We start from the raw sequence: 24,251 nt of genomic DNA, 5'->3' as shown, positions 1-24,251 counted from the left end.
GGCTTCTCTGCTGCTGGCAGAACCTCCTCTCCAGTTGTTCGCTGTTGTGTCTCCTGCTGGTCACCCTCCTCCCCTCCAGCAGGGAACTCGGCGTGTAGGGAGCATGTGCTGGACCGAGAGGGGTGGGTCGGGTCCCTCCACCTCTTCCTGGAACCCTACCTTGCCTCTTCCTAGCCCATTTCCCTGTCCTGTGAGGGCACTTCTCCATCCGGCCTCAGTTATGCACCTGGTTCAAGCTTAGAGTCCCAGCCCCGGAGGGCTTTTGAGCTGAGAACAGCTAACGGGGATTCCTGGGGCCTACGCTTCCATCCTGACCGTGACCGCAGGCTGCAGCCTGCAGGAGCCAACTCTGTGGGCCTGGCCGGGGTGGCGCCGGCCTGGATCCCTGTTGGGCTGCTTCCAGAGGCTGCCCCGCCGCCCCTCCTTCCTGGAGGCATCGCGTGTGCTCTGGTTCCTGCAGGGTCCTGGGCCACTTCGAGAAGCCACTGTTCCTGGAACTCTGCAAGCACATGGTGTTCGTGCAGCTGCCCGAAGGGGCGCATGTCTTCCGGCCGGGGGAGCCAGACACCAGCATCTACGTGGTGCAGGAGGGGCGGCTGGAGGTCTGCGTCCAGGACGCGGTGAGCGCCCGCTGGGTTCAGGGCAGGGCCCAGGGGTTCGGAGCGAGGCGCAGAGTGGGGTCTGCGTGTTTCACTAGGTTTGCTGCCTTAGCGTCTTCATACGTTTCCATTGGAAAGTTGGTACGAATCCCACGTTCTGGTTCTTCAGGAGGAGGGTGCCCGCGGCAGCCCCTCAGCAGGCCCTGGACCGGCCCCGGCCCTCCCTGCTGAGCCACGCGGCCGCTGTGCCTGCTCTGCGCTCGGAGGCAGCGCTGCCCTTGCCTCACGGTGTCGACAAGGCTCAGCATAGGCAGCACCCTGTCCAGGCTGGTGCCGGGGGCCGTGGGCTCCCTGTGTGGCCCCGGTGTGCAGCCGCTCCATCACCTGGGGAGGGGCACCTGCCCCTGTGACAGCCGCACGGCCCTGTGGCGCCAGCAGCACAGGTTTCTGCTCGCTCTCCAACCAGCGGGAAGATGTGGCCAAAGCTGCTCGCATGCCAACAGCACCGACACGGGGCCCACAGCCTCCCTGCGGGGCCGGTGCCTCTCCGTGGTTTGGTGAAGTGCAGGCTCAGGCCAGGCTCAGGGCTCCTGGGGCGGCCAGGGCTGGGGCCTGGACATCGTGCGGGCCGGTGGGGTCTCTTCAGTCCTCCCTCCTGTTAGTTCCCGCGCTTGCCATTCTCTGTATTTGAGCTTGTCACCTGTGACCCCTGCTCATCAGCCCAGGCATGGCCTCGGCCACTCCAGGTGGCAGCTGGCCAGGCCGGTCCAGGCCCTCTGCCAGTGACCCACTCTGCTCCCCACACGCAGGATGGCACAGAGGTGGTGGTAAAGGAGGTTCTCGCCGGGGACAGCGTCCACAGCCTGCTCAGCATCCTGGACGTCATCACCGTGAGTGCCCTGCGCTGCTCTGCTCACACTCTCCGGGGCAGCAGGTCCCTCCGCACCAAGGCCGGGACAGGGTCCTCGGTGCGGGGCTGGCCCAGGAGGGGCAGGGGACCCCAGGAGGTCAGGGTGTCTGGGAGCAGCTCCACACACATGCAGGGTTTGGCTGTCTCCGCGAGGACGGGTTTGGGGCCGGGCCTCGCACACCTGCTCCAGGATTCCAAAGGCGCGGAGCGTCGTGGGGGGCGTTTCCTCCTTTCCCCGCAGGGGCCCGCTCAGGGTCTTCTGCGCTGACGGCACCACTGTCGTTCCCAGCCCGCGTTCTCTGCTGCATGAGTGGCCCCGTCTGGACATTGCCCCACGTGTTCGGGGTCCAGTCTGTAGCCGAGACCTGAGTGGGGGCCTCAGGGCACATAGTGCCTGCTGGGGCTAAACCCCAGTCACTCCTCACCCCTCCAGCTGGTGAGCCCCTGAGGTCTGGTTCTTGCTCATCCAGTTGGTCTGAACACAGCGTCTTGGCTGCAGTTTCTGGGCTTCTCTGTGTGGAACGTGTCACACATCCAGACAGCAGAGAAGCCCCTTTGCACGCTGCCACCGGTCGCAGTCAGCTCAGCGCCCGTGCACCCCCCTCGCCACCCCCAGGGGCCTCCTCCTGAGTCAGGTCCCCTCCACACACAAGGGCCTCGCTGGCCCTGCACACACTGTGCAGCTCCTCCTCGACGCGCCCCGATGCTCTCCTTTCCCACGTGCAGGCGCCTGCCCCTCAGTCTCTCCGCCCAAGGGCTCTCAGGACAGACGGACCCAACGTTCTCATGCAGGACAAGGGACGACAAGCTGTGGGCAGAGATGGGGGTGTCCAGCACCCTCACCGTGCCCTGCCAGACCAGCACAGGCATGTTTGAGCCCCTTTGGGGCCGGGGTGGGGGTGTGAAAGGGACGGAGCATCACGCTCCATCCCCAGCCCCTAGCGTGGCATTGGCCAGACTGAGGGAGACACCCCTTCCCGAGAGCAGGGCAACCACCTGGAGCCGCTGGAGGGCATCGGGAGGCACTTCTGCCCCAGACCGGCCGATGGGCAGGGCGGGGCGGGTCTGACTCTGGCTGGCCTGCTTCTGCGTCTGCGCCGGGCCCTGTGGGCCTCGAGCCTCCGGTGGGGGCACCCGCTCGTGCAGGTGAACTGGGAGAGATGCAGCCTTCTCCACCTCAGCCACTGGCTTGAAGCGAAAAATAGCTTCGGTCCGAAAGATGGGGGCCTTTCCCTCTTCTGAGTGGTTGGGGCTGACGCCAACCTCCGGGACTTGGGGTTGAACGCCATTGCTCACAGCGCTCGGAACAGCACCCCCAGCTTATGGCGGCCCCCTCATCCTCGAGTCCCTAGCGGGGTCCACCTTCCTCACGTGGGGCGGGGGAAGAAAGTGGGGCCGACGCTTCAGGGGACATAACTCTGTAGGATCCGTTCGTCATCTGGAAGGAACTCACTCCTGCCGGAGCAGACATTTGGGTTTGTTGTTTTTTAAAAACGTAAATCTTCGTTAGCAAAGCCACGTGGGAAATTCTAAGCACATATGTGATGGTTTGTGAGCCTCTCTCATCGGACCTGCTGCTCCTGCAAAACAGCTTCTCTTGTGTTCCAGAACCTTCTGTCTTAGATCCCTGTCCACTTCCTGCACGGGGCCAAGGAGGCAAACAGTCCCAAGCGCGCACTCGCCTAGCGACCGGGTGTCCGACTACGCGATTTCGGGAGTGGGGCAGAAACTCACAGAACTGGAGGAGTGCTGAGGTCTGCGCTGCTCAGCTGAAACAGTGCGTCCGGGGAAATCGGAACCTGCGATGCGCGCCTTCGGAGAAGAGAAAGGTCCAAAGCAGAGACCCAAGCTTTTGCCTCAGGAAACCAGGGCGAGTGGATGAACATGCGGAGCTGGGGGTCTCGGGGGCCAAAGCAGGAATCGGTGAGGCTGGAAGCAGGAGAGTGACGGGGAAACCCACAGAACCAGCGCCAGCTCCAGGAGTGGGTGCCTCCGCGTGGCAGCCACCGGCCAGGCCAGTGAGGAGCAGGGGACAGCAGCTGGCATTGGCGGGGACGGCGGGGACGGTGCTGCGGGCTCTGTGGCCACCAAGGGACAAGTGTCAGGAGCAGCTCTGTCCCCGCTGGTCAGCACCTCAGCTGAGAGTGATGTAGGCTTCCACGGAGACCAAGCACCCAGCTCCCCGGTGGGGTGCGGGTCATCGGGTCCTCCCGCGTGTATTCTGGAAATCAGAGTCGCACTTTGGGCCTTTCCACAAGGAGGACTTGGGCCTGTGGCAAGCGTGGGGCAGGGGCGCTTCCCGACCCAGTTCGGAGCCAGTGCGACTCAGACGCCAAACTAGACACGTCACAGGAAAAGAAAATTGCCAGCCAGTGTCTCACGAACAAAACCACGAAAACCCTCCGTGGGCCGTGTTGGAGATGCGTGTCCCGCAATGCGTCAGAGGGGGCGGGCCAGTGGGTCTGTGGGGCTTCTCCAGGGATGTGGGGCTGCCTCCCCACGCAACCATAGGTCAGGAATCTACACCCGAAACCCACACGATTTTACTAACCAGTGTCACCCCAATACACTCAATAGAAAACAGAAAACAAAACCAGTTCGTGACCTTAACCAGATCGGCAGACAGAAGGGACACCACGGGGTCACCCCCACATAGGCAGGAAAGCACCGGACAAACTCAGGTCCGGCCACGATGAAACTCGGAAAGCTCTGAAGAGACGTCCCTAGTCCCACGACAGTCACCTGCCACACAGCTAATGTTCTTGACATGGAACGATGGCTGTTTCCCTCGCAGGCTGGGTCGCACCCAGGGTCCGCGCGCAGCACCCGAGTCGGGCCCCCAGGAGGCCCTGCCGGGGAGTCGGGGTCGGGACGGCGTGTGAGGTGTGCGTGTTGGGCACACGGCAAGGTCCTGTTGGAATATGTAGGGGATGCCAGAGCTTGGGAGGAGCGAGGCCAAGGTCCGTGTCCCAACCCAGTGGCATTTCTGAGCGTTGGCACTGAGCAACTGGAAATGGGAAACTTAGAAAACAGCAGCGTTGAGAACAGCGCCCAAGCCCACAGAACCCTCTTCGGCGTGACAGCACTTACGTGGGTCCATGGGCTGAAGGCCATGTCACCGATGCCAGGAGTCGGAGGCGCCCGCGACACTCGGGGCCGGGAGACTCAGCGTCGGCGAGAAGGCGCATCGGCCCGTCGGTCAGCGTCACTGCGGGGCCGCAGCAGGCATTTTGTCCTGGGATGTCACACCAACCATGAGATGTCACGGAGGAGCTAGAGCAGCTGAGCGAGTTTGAAAGAAAGAGCAACGCCCAAGGGCACTCACTCCCTCGTTCATGTCACAGCACGGGGCGTGACCGGGGCGCCAGGGCGGTCACACAGGTCAGCAGCCGGCAGACGGCCCAGGAGCGGGCATGTGGGCAGGCCGAGCTGGTCCTCGGGCGGATGTGCCGACGAGCGCCTGTCATTTCCTGCTTTGCCGAGACTTCCCAGATATGACAAAAAAGCCAGGACCGTGAAGGAAAAGAATGGTCACTTGGCTTCACCAAAGTTAAAGCCTGGCCTGGGAAGGGCACGGAGAGGACGGGGAGTCCGCCCACAGGCTGGAGAAGACACCCGGGCAACACGCACCTGCCAAGGGGCGCGAGTGCCGAGCCCACCCGGCACTGACCCTGAGCCTCTGCTCCCGGCGGGTCTTCCTTCCCGGCCTGGCACCGAGCTGCTGCTGCTCACTTGGGCACTGCCGGGAGGGGACTGTGCCGGTGCGGGGTGCAGGGCACCCCGAAGTGCTCGCTCACTGCTGGCAGGATGCTGTGTGGTGCCGCCTCTGTGGTGCTTCCTCAGGAGTTGTGACCACACGTCCCACTTCTCGATGCCCAGCCGGTGAAACAGGGACTGTCACATGGCGCCCCACGCGTCACTGTGCACAGCAGCCTCACGCATGCTTGTCGCAAACTGGAGACAGGCATCCTCTGACCCCCACAGGCAAGGATGCCGGTGTGTCCCTGAGTCCACTGCCCCGTCTGAACAGGTGGCCTGGAGTGACGTGTTGCAGGTGCACCATCGCAGCGACAGGAGCCAGCCCCCGTGTGACTCCATCTGTGTGACAGTTCAACACAGGCAGCGCCATCGGGGCAGGAGAGAGCTGGGTGGTTGCCGGGACCCAGTGTGGGAGAAGAGCATGGTGGCGGGGCCGGGCCGAGTGCTGGCGAGGGCACAGGGCACCGGGAATGTAGCCCTGGGAGCTCCCCCAGCCTCCTCCTCCCTGCTCACCAGGCTCCAGGGGGCCTTGCAGGAGCCGTGTGCTGGCTGGAGTCTCAGGCCCCGAGCCGCCGTGAGGCGGGGAGCTGTTGGGACAGCAGGGGGCTCACACCGTGCCTGTCACTGCAGGGCCACACCGCACCCTACAAAACCGTGTCTGCCCGTGCCGCTGCCCCGTCCACCATCCTCAGGCTTCCGGCGGTGGCTTTCCAAGGAGTGTTTGAGAAGTACCCCGAAACCCTGGTCAGGGTGGTGCAGGTGCGTGCCTCTGGGGCCACTGTCCCGGCTGTCAGGGTGTCCCTGTGCGTGTCGGCAACACCGAGGGGTGCTGTGGAAAGCCTCGTCACCTGTCTTCCCCAACAAATGCTAAGGCTCAGGCCTCAGGCAGGCCTTTCCGTCTGCCCCCACCTGCAAAGCTTTTTTCATTTTAAAGTTCTTGTTTGCAGTCAGTTTAGATTTACAGAAAACTTACAAAAATAATGCAGAGAGCTCTTGCGCCTGATGCCGACCCCCTAGGTGACCGTGGCCCTGGCCAAGACTGGGCGGGGAGGGGGCTGCAGGCCTGCGAGGCCCCCACGGGCTCACGGCCCGGCCGGCCCTGCCGCCCACAGATCATCATGGTGCGGCTGCAGAGGGTCACCTTCCTGGCGCTGCACCACTACCTGGGCCTGACCACGGAGCTCTTCAACCCGGTGCGTGCCCCTGGGAGAGGTGACGGTGGGCCGTGGGGACGCTCCTCCCCGAAAGAGAGCTGGGGCCCTTGCGCTCAGAGCCAGCCATGGTGGGGCTGGGTGGTGGGGTTCCTTCTACCTCCAGCACGCCGGCTGCCCAGCTGCCAGCGGCGTGACGGGGCCGTGGCTCCTGTGCCGCAGGGTCTCGGGTTTGGTCTGGACCAGCCCCTCTGACCCGCTGGTGCGCGCCCAGACAGCGGCCCAGTGGAGGCCGCCCCTCTTGTCCCTGGGGCCCCTTGACCGTCCTGCTGAGGCCGGCAGGTGGCTGTGAAGGCGGAGAAGCTCACTGCCACCCCCCTGAGTCCTTGGGAGAAGCAGATGGGACAGTTGTGACCAGCTGTGTCCTCGTGGCCCAGAGAGCGCCTGGTCCTGGGAGCCAGTGCTGGTCAGGGGCCGGCTGAGCTGGCCACGTGCCCGCGGCCCCCGTGTCTGTGTGCGCTCCTGGAGCCCTGGCCCCGGGACGCCCGGGCCTCTCGTCTGCTGTTGCTGCTCTCAGGGCTTTCTACACGACTTTTCATCTTGACGAAAACAGTTACAGTTTCTGAGAATTTTGAGCATTATTTAAACTCGCTGGGTCTTTGTCGCCGCAGACAGGCCAGCCCCGCTTCACGTGGCGGCTCTCCCAGCTGAGTCTGGACCCCGTCCCTGAGGTGTGGCTGCCCCCGAGGGTCTCCCGCTCACGTCCCGGGCGGCACCTCCATTCTCTCCCGTCTCCCATCCCAGGAGAGCCAGGCCATCCCCCTCCTGTCCGTGGCCAGCGTGGCCGCGGGGAAGGCCAGGAGACCAGCGAGCTGCGGCTCCGAGGAGCCTGGCGACCCAGGTACCTGCCCCTGGGACCCCCCTTTGCCCGAGTCCAGGCCCCACCCACCCGCTGGTCCTCTGGTCACCTGCTGTCTCCCTGTCTGCAGAGGGACTCGCCCCGGGGAGAAGGTTTTCAGGGAACAGGTTCTGAGCTTTGTGCTCCGGCCACACTGCTCTGAGGCTGCCAGTGGGGCCTGGATGTGGGGAAAGAAACTGACCACTGAGGCTCCCCGGCCAGGAGTCCCTCCAGGGAACCTGATGCGCATCCACTCTCCTGAGGGGCCAGGCTCCCCCTGGTGTCCCCTGGGGCCCTCGGCTGGGAGCAGCTCTAAGGAAAGACGCCATGGCTCTCTCCTGCGGCAAGACGTGACCTTCGAGGTGCTCGGCCGGCAGCGAGGGGCTGGGCAGCTCAGGAAGACCCTGGGGACAGGGCAGAGCAGGGCCTGCATCTGAGGCTGCCCCTGCTTGTCACGGGGCACGGGTGATGGCCAGCAGGGCAGGGGTGCAGAGGTGGTCCCCAGGCCCTGAGGTGGGCGGTGTCGGCTGTCGTGGGAACCAAGGCCTGGCCTCACACCCATGTCCCTGCCCCAGCAGACCGCGAGGGCAGCCGGGCAGCCGTCTCCGGGCCTCTGCTGAAGAGGAGCCACTCCGTCCCACTGCCGTCCGTCCACGAGGAGATCTCGGACGAGCTGGGCAAGGCCCAGGCCGGCGACCAGGCCCCTCCTGCTCCACCAGGTAAAGGGCCGCTCTCCCTGTGCTGGGTGCCCACTGGCAGGCGAGGCCTCAACCTGGGGGCCCTGTGCAGGCACTCTGGCTCTGGAGGACAGTGGTGGGCCCCTCGCCACACCGCCTGTTCCACCACGCCCCCCGCATCCGTGTCCTGGCGTGCGTGTGCACAGTGCATGCCCCCGAGCGCGTCCTCCCTCCCAGGCTGGGCTGTGCCTGCCCCACGAGAGCACGCGTCCTCCGAGGGGACGGTGTCCCAGGCTGCTTGGCCATCACTGCGGCTGCAGCGTCCCCAGGAGTCACTGCTTACGTCAGCCACCCGCCACCCGCCGGCTCCTGGCTTTCGGGGTGGATCTCACTCACAGAGGTCGCCTCGGCCTTTTGTCTGGCTCGCTTCCTCCGTGGAGGTGACACTCGCTGGCTTGTGAGCGCTGCGGCCCTCGTCCCCGTCTCAAGCTCGGGGCCCTGTGCTCCCTCCCGGGCAGCCTGTTTGCCTTGTCTGTCGTCCACAAGCTGTGGGCCCGCGATGCGCCCTTCCTGGACACCAGCCGCACCTTGGAAACAGGGTTTAGAGTCTTGCTCCTCCTTATTCCCGGGTCAGAAATGTGCTCTCGACTGTTTTCTGTCCGCTCTTCACACTCACCTGTGATGTCGGGGTCTCTCGTTCCTGCGCACGGTGTCCCGGTGAGAAGCTGCCCGCCCACCCCGGGAACGTCCGGCCGGCCCCCCTGCCTGTTTGGTGCTGCCTGTGGGGCCGAGTCCGCGAGTCCATGTGATGTGACCCGTGTGCCACGAAGTTCGCCCCTTTGAGGGTCCAGTCCTGGGGTTTTAGTCTGTTCTCCACCCATCACCACTGTCTGGTTCCAGAACATTCCTATCACCCGGCAAAGACACCCTGTCCCCGCAAGCATCGCCACCCCTGCCCCTGGCACGCACCGACGCGTTTCCCGCCTCTGGGTTTGCCTGTTGGATCTGTTAGGTGTTTTTCGTGGGTTCTGGGAGTGTTTGCCTCTTTCTTCAGGAACACCCGGTCGCCTTTCGTTCTCACGAGCCACGCACGGGGGCTCCGCCTGCCCACAGGGTGTGCGCACTGTGCGTTTTCATGGACTGGGCCCCTGTGAGGCCAGTGCTCGGCTGAGAAGCCAGCCGCCCAGGAACCCCTTGCACACTCCTCCGGGCCAGCAGCGGGGCCCTCAGGCCGTGCCCCCCACCCTGGACTCGGACGGCAGCCTGGGCCCCGGGTCTGTGATGTCCACGCAGGTCAGGTGACATGTGCTCTGCCCTGACTGCGGTGAGTCAGGCGTGGACACGCCGCACGTGTGTCTGTTGAAGCTAGGTACATGTTCCCACGGAAACCGCCGGTCGTTGAGTGCACGCCTGTTTACTGCTGAGATTTTTGTTTATTTTACTTTTAGACAGAGGGGAAGGGAGGGAGACAGGCAGAGAGAGAGAGAAAAGTCAACGTGTGGTTGCCTCTCACACGGCCCCTGCTGGGGGACCTGGCCTGCAACCCAGGTGTGCGCCCCGACTGGGAATCCAACCGGCGACGCCTCAGTCCACCGAGCCACACCAGCCAGGGCTGCGCATGAGTGTAGATGGACAGTCATGCCCACGGTTCTCCACCAGCCCCGCGAGGCCGTCTGATTGCTCTTGGCAGCATCCACACAACCCCAGCCACACGTGCCTGTTCACAGTTTGATCCTCAGTCCGCTCGGGGATCAGCACAGCTCGTGGGCCACGCCTCCGGCCACGCCTCGCAGGCCTTGTGGCTTTCTGTCGTCTTCGTTCTGTCGTCTTTGTTTTGGCCGCCTGTGCTCTCTGCGTGAGGCCGGGCCTTCCTGCCTCACGAGCCCAAGCACCTCCCGCAGCCCCGGGATGAGGCGGGTGACCCTGCGTGTCTCCCTGAGTCACACGAGCACTCGTGTCTTCTGTGCCCCGGGCGGACTCACAGGTTTGTGTGAGGTGTTTTCCGCTCACTTTCCACTCTTGATGAGCAGAAGTTCTTAAATTTGGGAGTCCAGCTGGTCAAGTATTTTCTTTCATGGTCTATACATTTTGTGTAGGAAATTGCCTGCAAGTTTTAATATTCTGTTTTGCATAGTTGCTTCTCAGGATTGGGTCTCTTATATAAGGTGAGTTGGGGTCCACATGGGTATCCGGTGGACTGGCCATATTTAAAAAATACATTCAGTACGTTTTTTCAAACAAATGAAGCTTAAATGGTAGATAACTGAAAACGGTAGTGGTCCATGCATGGTGAGCTCTCCAGTACGTGAGCACGGCAGTGAACGCCCCCCGAGGGGCAGCGTCCCCTCCCCACTCGGGCCACACTGTCCCGCAGCCCGCTCCTAGCAGGCGGCAGGCACACCCACGTTCCGGGGTTCACAGGCCACACGACTGCAGCCGCTGCTCGAGACGCGGAGGGCCTGCAGTGCGTGTGTTTATCTCAGGGAGCGCCTTCGGGTTTTATTTGTAATTTTAAACTAGACCTCAGTGTCTAACGCCTTGGTGTATTGGCCCTGCCGCTGATGAACGATGTGACAACTGGCAAACTACAGTACGTGTTAACATGTAGTAACATTGTAACCAGTACTGTAAAGTCACAGTATCTCAGGGTGGAGGAAGGAAGTTACTAACTGCTCTGTTACTCAGAACATTTCAAATCTTATTCCAATGAGACAGGAGCTGGGCAGGCTGATTCCCCGGGAAATGCGGCCTCTGAGTCGCTTGTGGGAGCCCGTCGAGCGGCTCCTGGTAACTGTCCGTCTGAGCACCGTTCTCGAGGCGGGGGCGGGGCGGTGCAGACCCAGTCCACTCTCAAAGCACAGCCGGCCCAGCCACCTGTCCCGTGCAGTCCTGTCCGCTTCCTCTGGCCTGCGCCCACCCTGTGCCACTTCTGTGCCCGCAGCGCAGCTTCCGTGCGCCTGTGAGCGGGCTTCTGCGAGGCCAACGGCCGTGGCCGGGGTGGGCCTGGGCTCTGGGACCCGCGGCCACGCTGCCATTGGTTGCTCCACCCCCGGGGAGCGAGTTCCCACCTTTTGAGGCTGCGCACAGCCAAGCAGCACCCGCCTCCCCTCACCCCCCAACCTCTCCTTGGGCGCCGCTCCTTCCTGTTGGGCCGGGCCGCACTTCGCGGTGTGGGAAGCTCACCGTGTTTCCGACTGCTGAAGGGTCAGGACCAGCCTAAGCCCTGGGCGCATTGCAGGGGCCACAGTCCAGCTTCTGCCTGGGGGCCGGGGGCCGGGGGCCAGACCCAGCGCCAGGTCAGCCGTGTCCGGGCGAGAGTGGCTGGTGCTGGTGTGAGCACGTTTAAGAGGCGCAGCAGCACCGCGGCCTCACTCCCAGACCAAGTCTCACCTACGGGTGGGTCCGCAGGTGTTGGGGCGCCCGGCCAGCTCTCCCTCCAGCACGTGTTCCGAGGCCCTCCTCTGTCCCCAGGTGCCACCTCAGACTCGTGGACGGCCTGTGACTGTGCCCGGGCTCCCCTGCATGCAGAGGAGCGCCCCGGGAATGCTGTGGCCAGTAAGGTGGGTCATGCCCTCCTCGCACCCCTGCCCGGGCTGCCCCTCCCGTGTGGCCCTTCTGACGGCGGGTCCGTGTCCCCCTCAAGCCCAGGAAGAGCGTGGTCATCACGGAGGCCCCCTCTGCCATCTTCCACTACTCGGACGGCAGCCCGGACGAGACGGTCACCAGCCCAAAGACAGATGCCATCTTTAGAGCCGCCAAGAAGGACCTGCTGACCCTGATGAAGCTGGACGTAGGTGTCCCCAGCCCCTGGCCGCACTGAGGTGGGCAGGCCTGTGGCTCTCAGAGGTGTTGTCCCCCGGACCGTGCCTGGGCCATGTCTCCGGGATGACCCCCCTCCCCCTGCGCCCTGTCCTCCTTGGAAACGGTCCCTGTGACCTCGTGCAGAAGTGTCTCTGTGGCTTCTCCTCTCCGAGGCTGCAGTGTACCTGGAGCAAGGACCCGGTCGTGGGCATTTTTGCTCTGTCGTCAGTGCGGTCCCTCCTCACTCACAGCACGGCACTCCCACCCACTGGGCCCACACAGAGCGGGGAACAGGCTTCTCCCTGCTCCCTTCCAGCCCTCGGGAGCCTCCTTCTTGCTCAGAAAAAGGGGCTTTAAAAAAAAGTCCTCACCCGAGGACGTGCCTTACTGATTTTAGAGCGAGGGAGCGAGAAACATCAATCCATGCGTGCCCCAGTCTGGGGTCAAACCCACAGCCTCTGGTGCACGGGACGATGCTGCAACCAACTGACGGGGCCACCCGGCCAGGGCGGGGAAAGGGGCTTCTGGAGTTTTTGTCACCTGCACCTAAGGCACCACACGGTGTCCCGACTGGGTTTCCTTTTGGGCCAGTGCTGGGAGGAATGATGAGGGCTGGGGGCCTCCCCGGACGGGGGTCCCCGCGCTGCTCCAAGGACGCACCCCCCTCTCCGTGTGGGGACACGTGGTTCTGCTCTGCCCAGATGGGTGCGGGTTTCCTCCTGCTCAAAGGCGTGGAGCTCCAGGCCGCTTCCGTCTGCCTGTCCGGGCCTGCTGGATGGCGGTCAGCGTGAACTCACAGACGCGGCCCTGCCCCTGGCTCTCTCCCCCGCCCCCCAGACTGAGGGGACCGCGTGCTGGCCTCCTGCAAGGCTCCACATGCAAAGCCCTCCCGTGCTTGGACGTGGATGTCCCGTTCCATTCATGCTCAGCTGGCCGCTGGCACCAGCCTCCCCCGCGGCGGCCCCGACTCCTGAGCTGCTTCTCACTGGGGGCAGAGCCCGTGCAGAGGGGCTGTCCACGGGGCTTCGCTCCACGCTGTGTCCCGGCAGAGCCCTGCTTGTCCAGGGCTTGCTCTGTGTTCCCCACACTGGTGTTTGCAGGGATACACCCCCCGCCACTCCCTGCCCGCCCCCCCCCCCAGCTCTCAGCTGCCCAGACGCCTGGCACGGGGGTGGTGCGTCCCAGCCGGTGCCCTTGCGCCTCCATCAGCTCTGCCTCAGACGCTAGAGGGGACGCCCTCTCACCGCATCCTCTCCGTCCCACCAGGGCACCGAGGTCGCGTCAGACACTGGGCGCAGCCGCACTGGGGTCTCTGGCCCGGGCCACCTCAGTGCCCGTGCTGGAGGGTGGCTGTGCCCCGCATCCACTCTGCCTCCTAGGGGAGCAGGCCGCCCCTCCCAGTCCCTTATGCCGGCTCCATGTCTCTGCTTTCAGGACCCTTCCCTGTTAGACGGCCGGGTGACATTTCTCCATGTCCCAGCGGGCACGGTGGTGTCCAGGCAGGGAGACCAGGTGAGGGGAAAACCACAGTCTGAAGGGACCATCACAGGCGCCCGGTGTTCTGGGTCCCGCTCACCCACTGCAGAGAAGGTATCCAGGCCCAGGTGACTCAGGCGTCGGCAGGGGGCCAGCTGGGCCGAATGGGACACGGGGCGTGGAGAACAGCCCCACGCAGGCCGTGGAGGCCCGAGGGCAGCTTCAGGCCTCCTGAGCACTCTCCCTGAGACACCCACGGGCGTCGGCGGCTCTGTCCTCGCCCCGTCCCTCTCTTCCTGCGTTTCTGTCCTTCCCTCGGAGGAAGTAGACAGCTGGCTGACTTCCCGCACCCGGAGGCTCTGGGTCTTCGGTGGAGATCCCTCGGCCTGTCCCCCAGCAGCCCACACTGGGCGGCATGCCTCTGCCCCGAGCCGCCCGTTTGGGCACCTGCCGCCCCGGCCCCCTCCTGTGCAGACCGAAGAGCCTCAGCCCGGTGGGGGAGGGGGAGTGGGTTTGGAAAGAGGCCACAGGATGGACACAGGTGTGGGGTCGGCGTCGAAGCCGTTTCGGGGGCACATTTGCCGATGTTGGATCCCAAACGCCTGTGGTGTGTGCAAGGCAGCGGGGGGTGGGGGTCTGCCAGCTGACATCAGAGGCAGACCCGTCCAGGCTGGGCAGAGGGCAGGGGTGCTGGGCAGGGAGAGAGACCACATCCCGACCTCGTGGTGAGCTGGGGCAGGGCAGGGGTGGGGGTGGGGGCGGCGTGTACCTGAGAGGCTGGCCTCCGGGGACGGGGTGCGGCTGACCTGGGCCCGTCCTGCCAGGACGTGAACGTCATCTTCGTGGTCTCCGGGCTACTGCACGTGTCCCAGCGCAAGATCGACAGCGAGGAGGACAGCTGCCTGTTCGTCGCGCGGCCCGGGGAGCTGGTGGGCCAGCTGGCCGTGCTCACGGGCGAGCCGCTCATCTTCACCATCAAGGCCAACCGCGCCTGCAGCTTCCTGAGCATCTCCAAGGCCCACGTCTACGAGTGAGTCCCACCGGCCCACCATGGGGCCCACCCGGTGTCTCACAGGCCCTGCCCTGCCTGTCCTGAGGCGACGGGTGTCCTAGCAGGAGGGCGGGGCGGCCACCGTGTCCCTGGGCCTCTGGAAGCTGAGGCACACTCAGCGCCTTCTCAGGGCAGCCGGTCTCCTGGGCTGGACGAGGCCCCTGGTCAGCCCCACCAGCCCTGCCAGGCCCAGATGCGGAGCAGCCTGGGGGAGCGTGGCCCCATCCCTGCGGGGCCTTGAGTGTGCGTGCGTCTGTCCCCAAGCGTGTCTGTGTGCTCACAGCCTGAGCCCCTGGCGGGGCGCCTCCTGCCCAGCGGCCGTCATCCCCTCCCTCCCAAGGGTCCTCATCCCACCTGGGGCTTCGGGCCTGAGGGCTCTGCCCACAGCCCTCTTGCTGCCTGTCCCCCCGCCACCCACGACACCTGGGGGTGGGTGACAGCTGGCAGGGACTTTGTGGGCTCGGGACATACGAGGCAGATGGGGCCAGCGGAGTGACGGGGCTCCGTGCCGTGTCGTGTGGCCCCTGGTCCGCCCATGTCACCTGCTCAGTGGACGTCTCAGTTTGATAAGCGGGGGTGGCAGGTGCTGCGTACTCTCAAGTGCCATGACCTGGAGGGATGGGGCGGGGCTGGAGGGGTCGGCTGCAGGACACGGGCTGGAGTGACCCTGGGCTGGTCCGGCAGGATCATGCGGAAGCAGCCAAACGTCGTCCTGGCCATTGCACATACGGTCGTGAAGCGCATGTCGCCCTTTGTGCGGCAGATCGACTTTGCCCTGGACTGGATGGAGGTGGAAGCCGGGCGCGCCGTGTACAGGTGGGCACAGGGACGCGCAGGGGCTGTGCGGTGGGGCAGAGCTCCCCAAGGAGGGGCCTGCCAGGCATGGCTCCCCAGGGCTTCTCCTGACACACTGCCCGGGCTCCGGCTCACATGCACACACCCGGACACACGTAGGCAAACCGCAGCCTCCTTGAAAGCAGCCCCAGAGGCAGCACCACGGCGGCGTCTGAGAAGACTGCATCCCTCTCTTGACCTCGTGGTGTGGCCTGGGGGTGCCCTGCCCACTGCAGCCACTGTCTCCGCAGGCAGGGGGACAAGTCGGACTGCACGTACATCGTCCTCAGTGGCCGGCTGCGCTCGGTGATCCGTCAGGACGACCTCAAAAAGCGCCTGGCCGGGGAGTATGGCCGGGGAGACCTCATCGGCGTGGTAGGCTGGGGGGCCGCCCGCTGGGCCCTGCCCTGGGGTGATGCCTGGCCCCGTCTGGCTCCTGGCCTGCTCGGCAGGCACAACAGGGGCTGCCCTGCAGCTTTCCGTTTCCTGTCGCAGGCTCGCCCGGGCCGCAGCATGGTGGGATCCAAGGGCCAAAGGTCTCCAGGGAGGCTGGCAGGGGTGGGGGCCCTGCCCCAGGAGTCCCACCTGCACCCGCTTTCGGGAAGCGCCGCCCTGAGGTCCACCCTCTGCTTCGGGGTGTGGGGCTGCAGGCACGCAGCACGGTCACGTCGCCTCCCCTGCAGGTGGAGACGCTCACCCGCCAACCCAGGGCGACCACGGTGCACGCTGTGCGAGACTCTGAGCTGGCCACGCTGCCGGCCGGGGCCCTGACGTCCATCAAGCGCCGGTACCCACAGGTGAGGCTCCGCGTGGGAGCAGGGCGCCTGCTCTGGGAGAGCAGGGCTCCTCGGGGAGCAGGGCGCCTGCGCCGGGAGACCACCGTGCCCGGGCGGGGGCGTCTGTTCTGGGGCCAGAGTGTGGCCCAGGGCAAGAGAGTCCGGAGCAGACAGGTTCCACGGTTCTGAGGGGGAACGCGGGCCTCAGAACGGGCGGCCCAGTTGACGGCAAGGGGAGGGAGGGTGATGCAGAGTGAAGCCTGCTGAGCACTGTGGTCCTGAGGCCACACCCAGACCTGCCATCTCCCAGGCCACGCTGCACTTGTCACCGGGGAGGGGTTGGCTGCAGGCACAGGCAGGTGCGATCACAGTGCGGGCTCCCCTGCCTGCAGCGTGGGGTCGGGGTGCGTGAGGCGGGCGTCCAGGGTCAGCGTGGGAGCCGGCCCTGCCCCTGGGCTGCTGCTGTGGCGGGCGGTCCGACCTGGATGTCCCTGCCTCTCGGGGTCTGGGAGAAGGGGCGTGAGGCCTGGCCGTGCCCATCAGCACACAAGGCCTGTAGGTGCCGTGCAGACCTCTCTGTTCTGGAACGAGTAGGAAACTCACCTGTGGATCGTGTGACTCGAACCGGAGCTTAATACAGAAACTCGGTAAAAACAACAAAACTTGAACCGGGTCTCTTAGCGCCACAGCCGTGATCCGTGCTGGCGAGTCAGCTGTGAAGGCGTGTCTGGTTCAGGGAGCGTTAGTCCGATGACGGGAGGCCATTCAATAGGGTGAGCTGTGGCAGAAGTCCAAAGGGCTGCGGTTGCATCGAGGCGTTTGACGAAATCCAGCCAGTCGTAACAAACGCTAAGTGAATAGGAGGGAAGGGAACCTCTCACATCTCAGGGCTGTTCCGACCGGAACGTCGGCCGACGCGGAGAGTTGGGAGCCTGAACCTCGGCACACGTTCGGAGGAGGGGTGAGGCCGTGGCTGCAGATGACGCGCGTGTCTTTTTCTTCACCGGAGAACCGCGGAGCAAAGTTGGTGGGGTTGTGGGCGTCGAGATCCGCAGGACCAAACCCAGCATTTCCTTAGTCCAGGGGCGTCCAACTCCCTTTCACTGGGGGCCACATCAGCCTCGAGGTTGCCTTCAAAGGGCTGAATGCAATGTTAGGACTGCGTGAATGTAACTCCTCCTTAACAGTTAAGCAAGAGCTCGGTGTTGCCGCCGGGTAGAAACCCGGAGCCGGGCTGGATAAAACAAGGTGGAGGGCCGGGTTCGGCCCCCGGGCCTGGTGTTTGCCACCTGCACCCTAGTCCTTCTTACCAAGTAGAAATGGAAACAGAACAGACTCCCAGTTAAATTGCAGAGTTCTTTTTTATTTTTAAAGATTTTATTTATTTATCTTTAGAGGGGAAGGGAGAGAGAGTAACATGAGTGTGTGGTTGCCTCTCACATTCCCTCAACTGGGGACCTGGCCTGCAACCCAGGCACGTGCCCTGACTGGGAATGGAACTGGGTCGCAGGCTGGTGCTCAGTCCACTAAGACACACGAGCCAGAGCAAAGTTCTCAAGGTTAAGGTCAGTCAGAAAGGCTCTGCCCAGTGTGGGCAGCAAGCCCCAGTCCCTCGCAGGACAGGACTCCCCTGCCAGGAGCAGCCGTCCCCTGGGTGACTGACAGACGGGGCACAGACAGGGAGACGCTAGGCAGAGGACTGACTCTCGTCCTGGTCCAGGCAGAACAGGACTGTGTGAGGTCTCATCACGCGGCGTGAGGCCTGTCGCCCACCCATGGGCCGGAGCTATTGGCAGCTATGGTGGCTCTGAAAACACGGGTCCGGGACGCCTTTGCTTCCTGGTCTAAAATGAGTGATTTCACCCCAGGTTGTGACTCGGCTGATCCATCTCCTGGGCGAGAAGATCCTAGGCAGCCTCCAGCAGGGGACTGCGCCCGGTGAGTCCACTGGCCGGGGCTCCGGCTGCAGCCTGCTGGCCGTCCTGGGACCCCTGCTTTGGCCTACTGCCCCCTCTGCCCCAGCTGCCAACTCAGCATGCCCCCCGCCCCCCTGGGCCCGTGCTCCCGGCCCCTCGGTTCCCCGGTCACCTTCGTGTTTCCCAGCAGCATCGGTCCCCGCCAGGCAACTGCTTGATGCCGCGTGTCTCCCCCGGGAGCTGTGTTGTCCCTCCTGTACTGGCCTGTGAGCTGCAGGAGGGCAGTGCTTTTGTCCGGGCAGCCCTGTGTCCCAGCTTGTCCACTACGGACCCCGGAGGGGTGAGGGGACAGGGGACAGGCATGTAGACGTGCTGTGGGGCTGGCAGAGGGGGCAGCAGGAGCCAGCCTTACTGGGGGGCTCCTCTCAGGTGGCCCCACTTGCCAAGACCCTATGCCCAGGGAGGTCGCAGTCCTGGGCAGACACGGCATGTCTGCCTCAGTTTACTTTTTCTGGGATGGGGGTTCATTTTATTTTATTTTTCTCTTGAATTATGTTTTACTGATTATGCAGTTACAGGTGTCCTGATTCCCCCTCTGCCCCCTCCACCCAGCAGCCCTCACTCCCTCAGGCCACCCCCACCCTTGTGTCCGTGGGTCACGCATGCAAGTTCTTTGGCTGCTCCATCCCCTGTGCTTTACATCCTCGGGGCTGCTACCTATTTGGACTTCTTCTAATTTTATAAACGTATTTATTTTTAGAGAGAGGGGAAGGGAGGGAGAGAGGGAGAGAAACATCAGTGTGTGGTTGCCTCTCGTCCACCCCCCACTGGGGACGTGGCCTGCAACCCAGGCATGTGCCCTGACTGGGAATCGAACCACTAACCCTATGGTTCTCAAGCCTGTGCTCAAACCCCTGAGCTACACCAGCTGTTTGTACTTCTTGATTCCCTCACCTCTTTCCCCATCACCCCAACCTCCCTACCACTGGCAGCCTTCCAGGACCTAACTTCTTTTTTCTCACTGCTTTTAGGATTCTCTTGTTGTCTTTAACCTTTGGCATTTTAACTACGATGTGTCCTGGAGTGGCCTCTTTGCATCCATCTTGTTTGGGACTCTGTGCTTCCTGGACTTGCATGTCTATTTCCTTCACCAAATTGGGGGAATTTTCTTTCACTATTTTTTCAGATAGATTTCCCATTTCTTGCCCTTTCTCTTCTCCTTCTGGCTCCCCTATGATGTGAATGTTGGAATGATTGAAGTTGTCCCAGAGGCTGCTTTTACTAACCTCATATTCTTTTTCGATTCTTTTTTCTTCTTGTTGTTCTGCGAGGTAGTGTTTTGTTTCTTTATGTTCCAAGTCATTGATTGGATTCTCGGCTCCATCCACTCTACTAATGTTTCCCTGTAAATTGTTCTTTATTTCAGTTAGTGTATCCTTCATTTCTGACCGGGTCTTTTCTGTGCTGCTGGGGTCCTCACTGAGTTCCTCGAGCATCCTGATCACCAGTGTGTGGAACTCTGAGTCTGACAGGTTGCTCATCTCTATTTTGTTTAGCTGTTTTTCTGGAGATTTGATCTGTTCTTTCATTGGGGCCATGTTTCTTTGTCCCCTCATTTTGGCAGCCTCCCTGTGTTTGTTTCTTTGTTTTGGGCAGAGCTGCTCTGACTCTGTGTCTTGGTAGCGTGACCCAATGCAGTAGGTGTCCTGTGGGGTCCAGTGGCACTCCCCGATCGTCCAGTTGAATACTCCAGGTGCGCCCTTCGTGTGGGCTGAGTACACCCTCCTCTTGTAGTTGAGCCTCGGTTGCTGTTGGCAGGTCAATGGGAGGTAGTTACCCAGGCCGGTCAGCTACAAGGACTGGCTGTGACCACTGACCACCAGCCTCTGCTCTCCAGGGAGGATCAGCTGTGCAGGGGCAGGGTGGGGGTGCTCCAGTGTGGTCTGTAGCAGCACACTGGGTGTGCTGGCCCTGGGGTTTCCCGGGTGGCTCAGGCCGAGGTCAGTCCCCACCTGTGTTCTGCCCGGGGCCTCCTGCCTGAGCTACAGGGCAATCTGAGATGGCTGCTCCTTGTGCTGGGCCTGAGATTCCCAAGGGAAGCCAAGCTGTGAATCTGGGCTGGCTGCTGCCATGCTGGGCCTGGGGTTCGGTGAGGCCAGCTGTGTTTGTTTGAGAGGATTTAGGAAAAAGCAGCTTGGGTTTTGTAAGTTGGGTGGGACAGACTCTCTGGGGATCTCTAAGGTGGGTCAATCCGTTAGCCAGGTTGATGGAGTCTCAGATGTGGCACCAGCTTGCTGGCTTAGTGGCTCAGTAAAGGGACAATGGTTTGTGCTTGCCCGAGTACCAGACGCCTGTTCCTCCCTGTGTGCCCCTGGTACCCTTCAAGCTGCCATCCTGGTCCTGGAGCTCAGGGAGTCTGAGCAGGTGAGTCGTGTGTGGGTTCTTTTTTTTTTTAAATATTATTCATTTATCTTTAGAGGGGAAGGAAAGGAGAGAGGAAGAGAAACATCAATGTATGGTTGCTTCTTGTGCATCCCCTGCAGGGAACTGGCCTGCAACCCAGGCATGTGCCCTGACTGGGAATCGAACCGTGATTGTCTGGTTCACAGGCCCAATCCACTGAGCTACACCAGCCAGGGGTGTGTGGGTTCTGGAAGGGGAACTGCTTGGGGCTCCAGGAGTTTCTTCCACCGACTCAATCCCTGCTGGGTTTTGCAGCCAGAAGTTGTGAGGACTTACCTTCCTGGCACTGGAACCCTGGGCTGGGGGGCCCGGTGTGCGGCTGGGAAACCTCACCCCTGAGATCTCTCTGGAATGTTTACCCACTACGTGTGGGTGTGGGACCAGCGCGTTCTGCATCTGCGCCCCTCCCACCAGTCTGGATGGACGTGGTTTCCCTAACTCCGTGGTTGCCAGACTTCCCTTCACCTTGATCTCTGACGGTTCTGAGTGACAGTGGTTCTGTGTTTTAGTTGCAATTTTAATGTGGGAGGAGGCGAGCTGTGTGCGCCTGCGCCACCCTCTCCACCCGGCTGGCACAGCTGTGTGGGAGGCAGGCTTCCGGGGGGGAGCACGGAGTTGGGCTGTGGCCTGTCCTCTGACAGCCTGTGTCCTCGTGTCCAGCCCGTTCACGTCCGATGCCGTCGTCCACAGGTCAGGGCGCCTGCCGCGTCACTGCGGTTTTCTGTCCTCCCCTTCCCCCAGTGCTCCCTTCCTCGCTCCCATCTCCTCTGCAGGGGCCCGTCCTGCCTCTCCCGCCGGCACCGCCTCACGTCAGTGCAGTGTGGGCGCTTGTTGCTGTTTGGCCGAGGCACTCTGCCCCCAGTGCCCCCAGTGCCGTGGCTGAGAAGCATCACCTCTGCGTGCGTGGAGTGAGAAGCCCTTGCACAGTGTTGTGACTTTTGCTCTGAGCTGTCAGGTGTGTCTGACGCTTGGGACAAGCGTCCAAAACCTGCCTTCCCAGTCCCTCTTCTGTCGCCCCGGTCCCAGGCTGCCCCAGCCCCCTCCCTTCTCTCCGAAGAAGCTGCGTCCACAGAGGTGCTCTTCACCCCCGTCACTTGCCATCACCGCCGGCTCTGCTCCACCTTCACCCTGAGGCCCTTTCCACGGCCCATGGTGTGCGCCCTGCCTTCCGACCGCCAGAGCCGCACGGGGTCCCGACGTGCAGCCTGTCCCTGGGATGGGGCACGGCACTGTGCTCTCAGCCTGCAGCCCAACGTGTCGTTGGCTTCAGGTTTAGGAATTCGACTCTGTGTCTGGGCGTTAATTGCTTTGGGTTCGTCCCGTTTGGGTTTTGCTCATCTTCCTACATTTGCTTCTGGAATTGCAGGTTTGTATCTTTCCCCAAATTTGTGAAGTTTCGTCCTTTGTTCTTTGAGCATTCCTCAGCCCTGGACCCCTTCTGCTCTCCGGGAATTGCGCGGCTGCCCGTGCGGGACCACTGCCGTCGCCCCGGCTCTGCTCCCACGTCTGTGCTCAGCCGAGGGGTTTCTTCTGATCCGTCTCCGAGGTCCTTGGCTGATCCTTGATCTTGCTCCTGCTCTTCAGTCTGTCCAGAAAGTTTTAAAATTTTTTGTCTCAGTTGTTACATTTCTGCACCTGTTTCAAGACTGCGTGCGTTCGCCGTTTCTCTCTGGTTACGACCACGGCTTTCTTGTCGTGACGGGCAGTCCCTGTGATGTGCTGTCACTCGTGCCTGTTGGCGTCTGTTCTCGCTCCGGCTGCGGGTCTCCTGGCTCTCGGCACACTGGCGACGGGAGGTGCACCCACACTTTGAGTGTTCCGTCGAGAGACGGCGCTCCCCACCAGACCCTGCTTTGGCGGACTGCCAGTGTGCCCACACGCACCGGGCATGTCCTGGCCTCGTTCCCAGAATGGGTTTGAGTGTGGGCTGACTCCCAAGGCCTGTGCATCCTGGCCGGGGCCCGGCCCATGCGCAGCCCAGCACCCGCGCAATGGCTGGCCCTGTTGCTCTCCCAGGCCCTGCCCTGTGGTGCGTGGGCTCCTTGGGAGCAAGCCAGGAACTTCACACTTGGATTCGGAGACTTTCTATCTCGGCCCCACCTCCGTGATCGCCCCCTTGTAGTGGGGGTGCTGCCTCTGCTTGCTGGCACAGGGCTGGAGAGTGGGGGTCCACCCTGCTGTGGGTGTCTGCCGAGTGCTGGGGGGGCCCCTGGAGAGCTGCCCTGGACGCGGCACCCGATGGGGAGGGGGAGGGAAGGACCCCACCTGCCTGGAGCCAGGGAGCAGCAGGGTCACTGCTGCTTTGGTGGCGTCAGCAGACCCTCCAAGAGCCAGGGTCCCCAGCTCCGGGTGCCCCTCTGAGGGGTGCGTCCCTGGGCTCCTGCCGCGGGGCCAGGACCAGGGCCCCATGTGTGGTGGGGCTCGTGGTCAACCCTCGGCTTCCTCACGGGGAGGGCAGTGTCGGCAGAGGTCACTGGAAAGACGGAGGAGGGCGTCCCGAGGAGGGTGCAGGCGAACCCGTGAGAGGGGCCCTCTGCTGCCCGAGTGCAGCCGCACTTTTCTCCCCCTGCCCCCGATTAGCTCCCAGCACCGCCCCACCCCCTCCTGCATCCCCCATTACGGTCCACTCTGTGCCGTGGGGACCGCCACCCACCACCAGGGCGGCAGGGCACGGCAGAGCCACAGTGGACCCACCCCCGGGCAGCTGGGCCTTTCTGTGTGTCCAGGGCACGTGCCTGGCCACACACTCTGGGGTCAGGGGGTCTGTGCAGGAACAGGACAACTGGGCTGGGGGGTGAGCAGTCAGGAAGCCGGGGGGAGAGCCCTTGGTGTGGCCTGGCCGCAGGAGGCCAGGGTCCGTGGGGCAGGTGGCTGGCAGGAGGGGTGAGACACCCCTTGGTGAGGACAGGAGATGCTGCCGTCCAAGAAGTGACTTTGCTGTTGGAAATGAACTTCTGCCCATGACCCTCCAATGGGCGTGGGTGTGGCGTCTCAGGGCGGGGGGCTGCGCCCCCTCCAACTTGTCCCCTGACACAAACGCGCCTGTCGACCCTGAGGGCCATGTTGTTTATCGTTTCTGGAACGGAGGCCGGCGCTGGCAGGCAGGCAGGTTCACAGGACCAGCCTTGCTGCCTCCGCGGGACGTCCATGTCCTTGAGTTTTCTGTTCTCTGCTCCCTCCCGAGGGCCGAGCGCTGCTGCGTGAGGTGTGCTCTGCGGGTGAGGCCTGAGCGTTGGCCGCAGGGGCTCAGGCGCCCGTCTCTCATCTCCACCCCAGGCTGCCTGTGCCAGGGTGTCCTCCGGAAACATCTAGAACCTCCAGGGTTCACCCCTCGCACTGACCCATGACCCTGTGCTTCCAGGTCACCAGTTTGGGCTGCACTCTGCAGGCAGCAAGTGGGACTCGGGGAACCCTGCCAGCAACCTGTCCACGGTGGCTATCCTGCCGGCATCCGAGGACGTGCCCCTCACCGCCTTTGCCCTGGAGCTCCGGCACGCCCTCAGCGCCATCGGTGAGCCCCGCCCCCCCCCAGGCCTATGGTCTGGCCCTCTCCCCCCCCTCCCTGCTTCGCCGCCCCCAGGCCTGTGGTCTGGCCCGACCCCACCCCCTGCCTCACAGTCCTTCCAGGTTTTCCTTCTGCAGCTGTGACTGGTGGTGGTGCCCTCGAGGCTGAGCCTGGGGGCTGGGGGGCTGCGCTTGAGCCTGCCGCCACCTCAGGAGCCGTGGGGCCCACTGGGTGGGTGCCTGGGGCTCTGCCACCCACCGGGCCTTGCACAGACCAGGCGCTGGGGGCTGCCTGCCTGCGCCCCAGGCTGGGTTTGGGAAGCTTGGGTTATGCTTCCAAATTCCTGAAAGCTGTCAAACTTTGGGGTTCAGAAGCAAGAAAGTCAGGTCCCTGCAAACCCTTAGGAATTCCCCCAGGCACACAGTTGATTCCTGA

At 63.3% G+C, this 24,251-nt stretch overlaps 1 protein-coding gene across 2 annotated transcripts in view; it reads left to right on the top strand.

The window, feature by feature from the left end:
- PNPLA7 (patatin like domain 7, lysophospholipase) overlaps positions 1 to 24,251 on the top strand; it is a 44,301-nt gene that overhangs the window by 4,769 nt on the left and 15,281 nt on the right. Inside the window, exons 8-22 of one of the 2 annotated variants that reach the window (XM_037036785.1) lie at positions 461 to 620; positions 1,409 to 1,489; positions 5,899 to 6,027; positions 6,381 to 6,461; positions 7,224 to 7,320; positions 7,893 to 8,036; positions 11,466 to 11,554; positions 11,638 to 11,784; positions 13,230 to 13,307; positions 14,096 to 14,301; positions 15,007 to 15,138; positions 15,408 to 15,531; positions 15,840 to 15,953; positions 17,801 to 17,870; positions 23,673 to 23,822. In XM_037036785.1, the coding sequence (XP_036892680.1) occupies positions 461 to 620; positions 1,409 to 1,489; positions 5,899 to 6,027; positions 6,381 to 6,461; positions 7,224 to 7,320; positions 7,893 to 8,036; positions 11,466 to 11,554; positions 11,638 to 11,784; positions 13,230 to 13,307; positions 14,096 to 14,301; positions 15,007 to 15,138; positions 15,408 to 15,531; positions 15,840 to 15,953; positions 17,801 to 17,870; positions 23,673 to 23,822 (1,802 nt within the window). The remainder of the gene's footprint in view (positions 1 to 460; positions 621 to 1,408; positions 1,490 to 5,898; positions 6,028 to 6,380; positions 6,462 to 7,223; positions 7,321 to 7,892; positions 8,037 to 11,465; positions 11,555 to 11,637; positions 11,785 to 13,229; positions 13,308 to 14,095; positions 14,302 to 15,006; positions 15,139 to 15,407; positions 15,532 to 15,839; positions 15,954 to 17,800; positions 17,871 to 23,672; positions 23,823 to 24,251) is intronic. The other variant, XM_037036786.1, reaches the window with a different exon arrangement.

This window comes from Sturnira hondurensis, unplaced genomic scaffold (assembly GCF_014824575.4).
Source record: "Sturnira hondurensis isolate 20B ecotype Veracruz unplaced genomic scaffold, ASM1482457v3 Scaffold0022908, whole genome shotgun sequence".
Taxonomy (NCBI): Eukaryota; Metazoa; Chordata; class Mammalia; order Chiroptera; family Phyllostomidae; genus Sturnira; species Sturnira hondurensis.
Note: the sequence above shows the minus strand (reverse complement) of the source record. Positions and strands in the feature narration are given on the sequence as shown.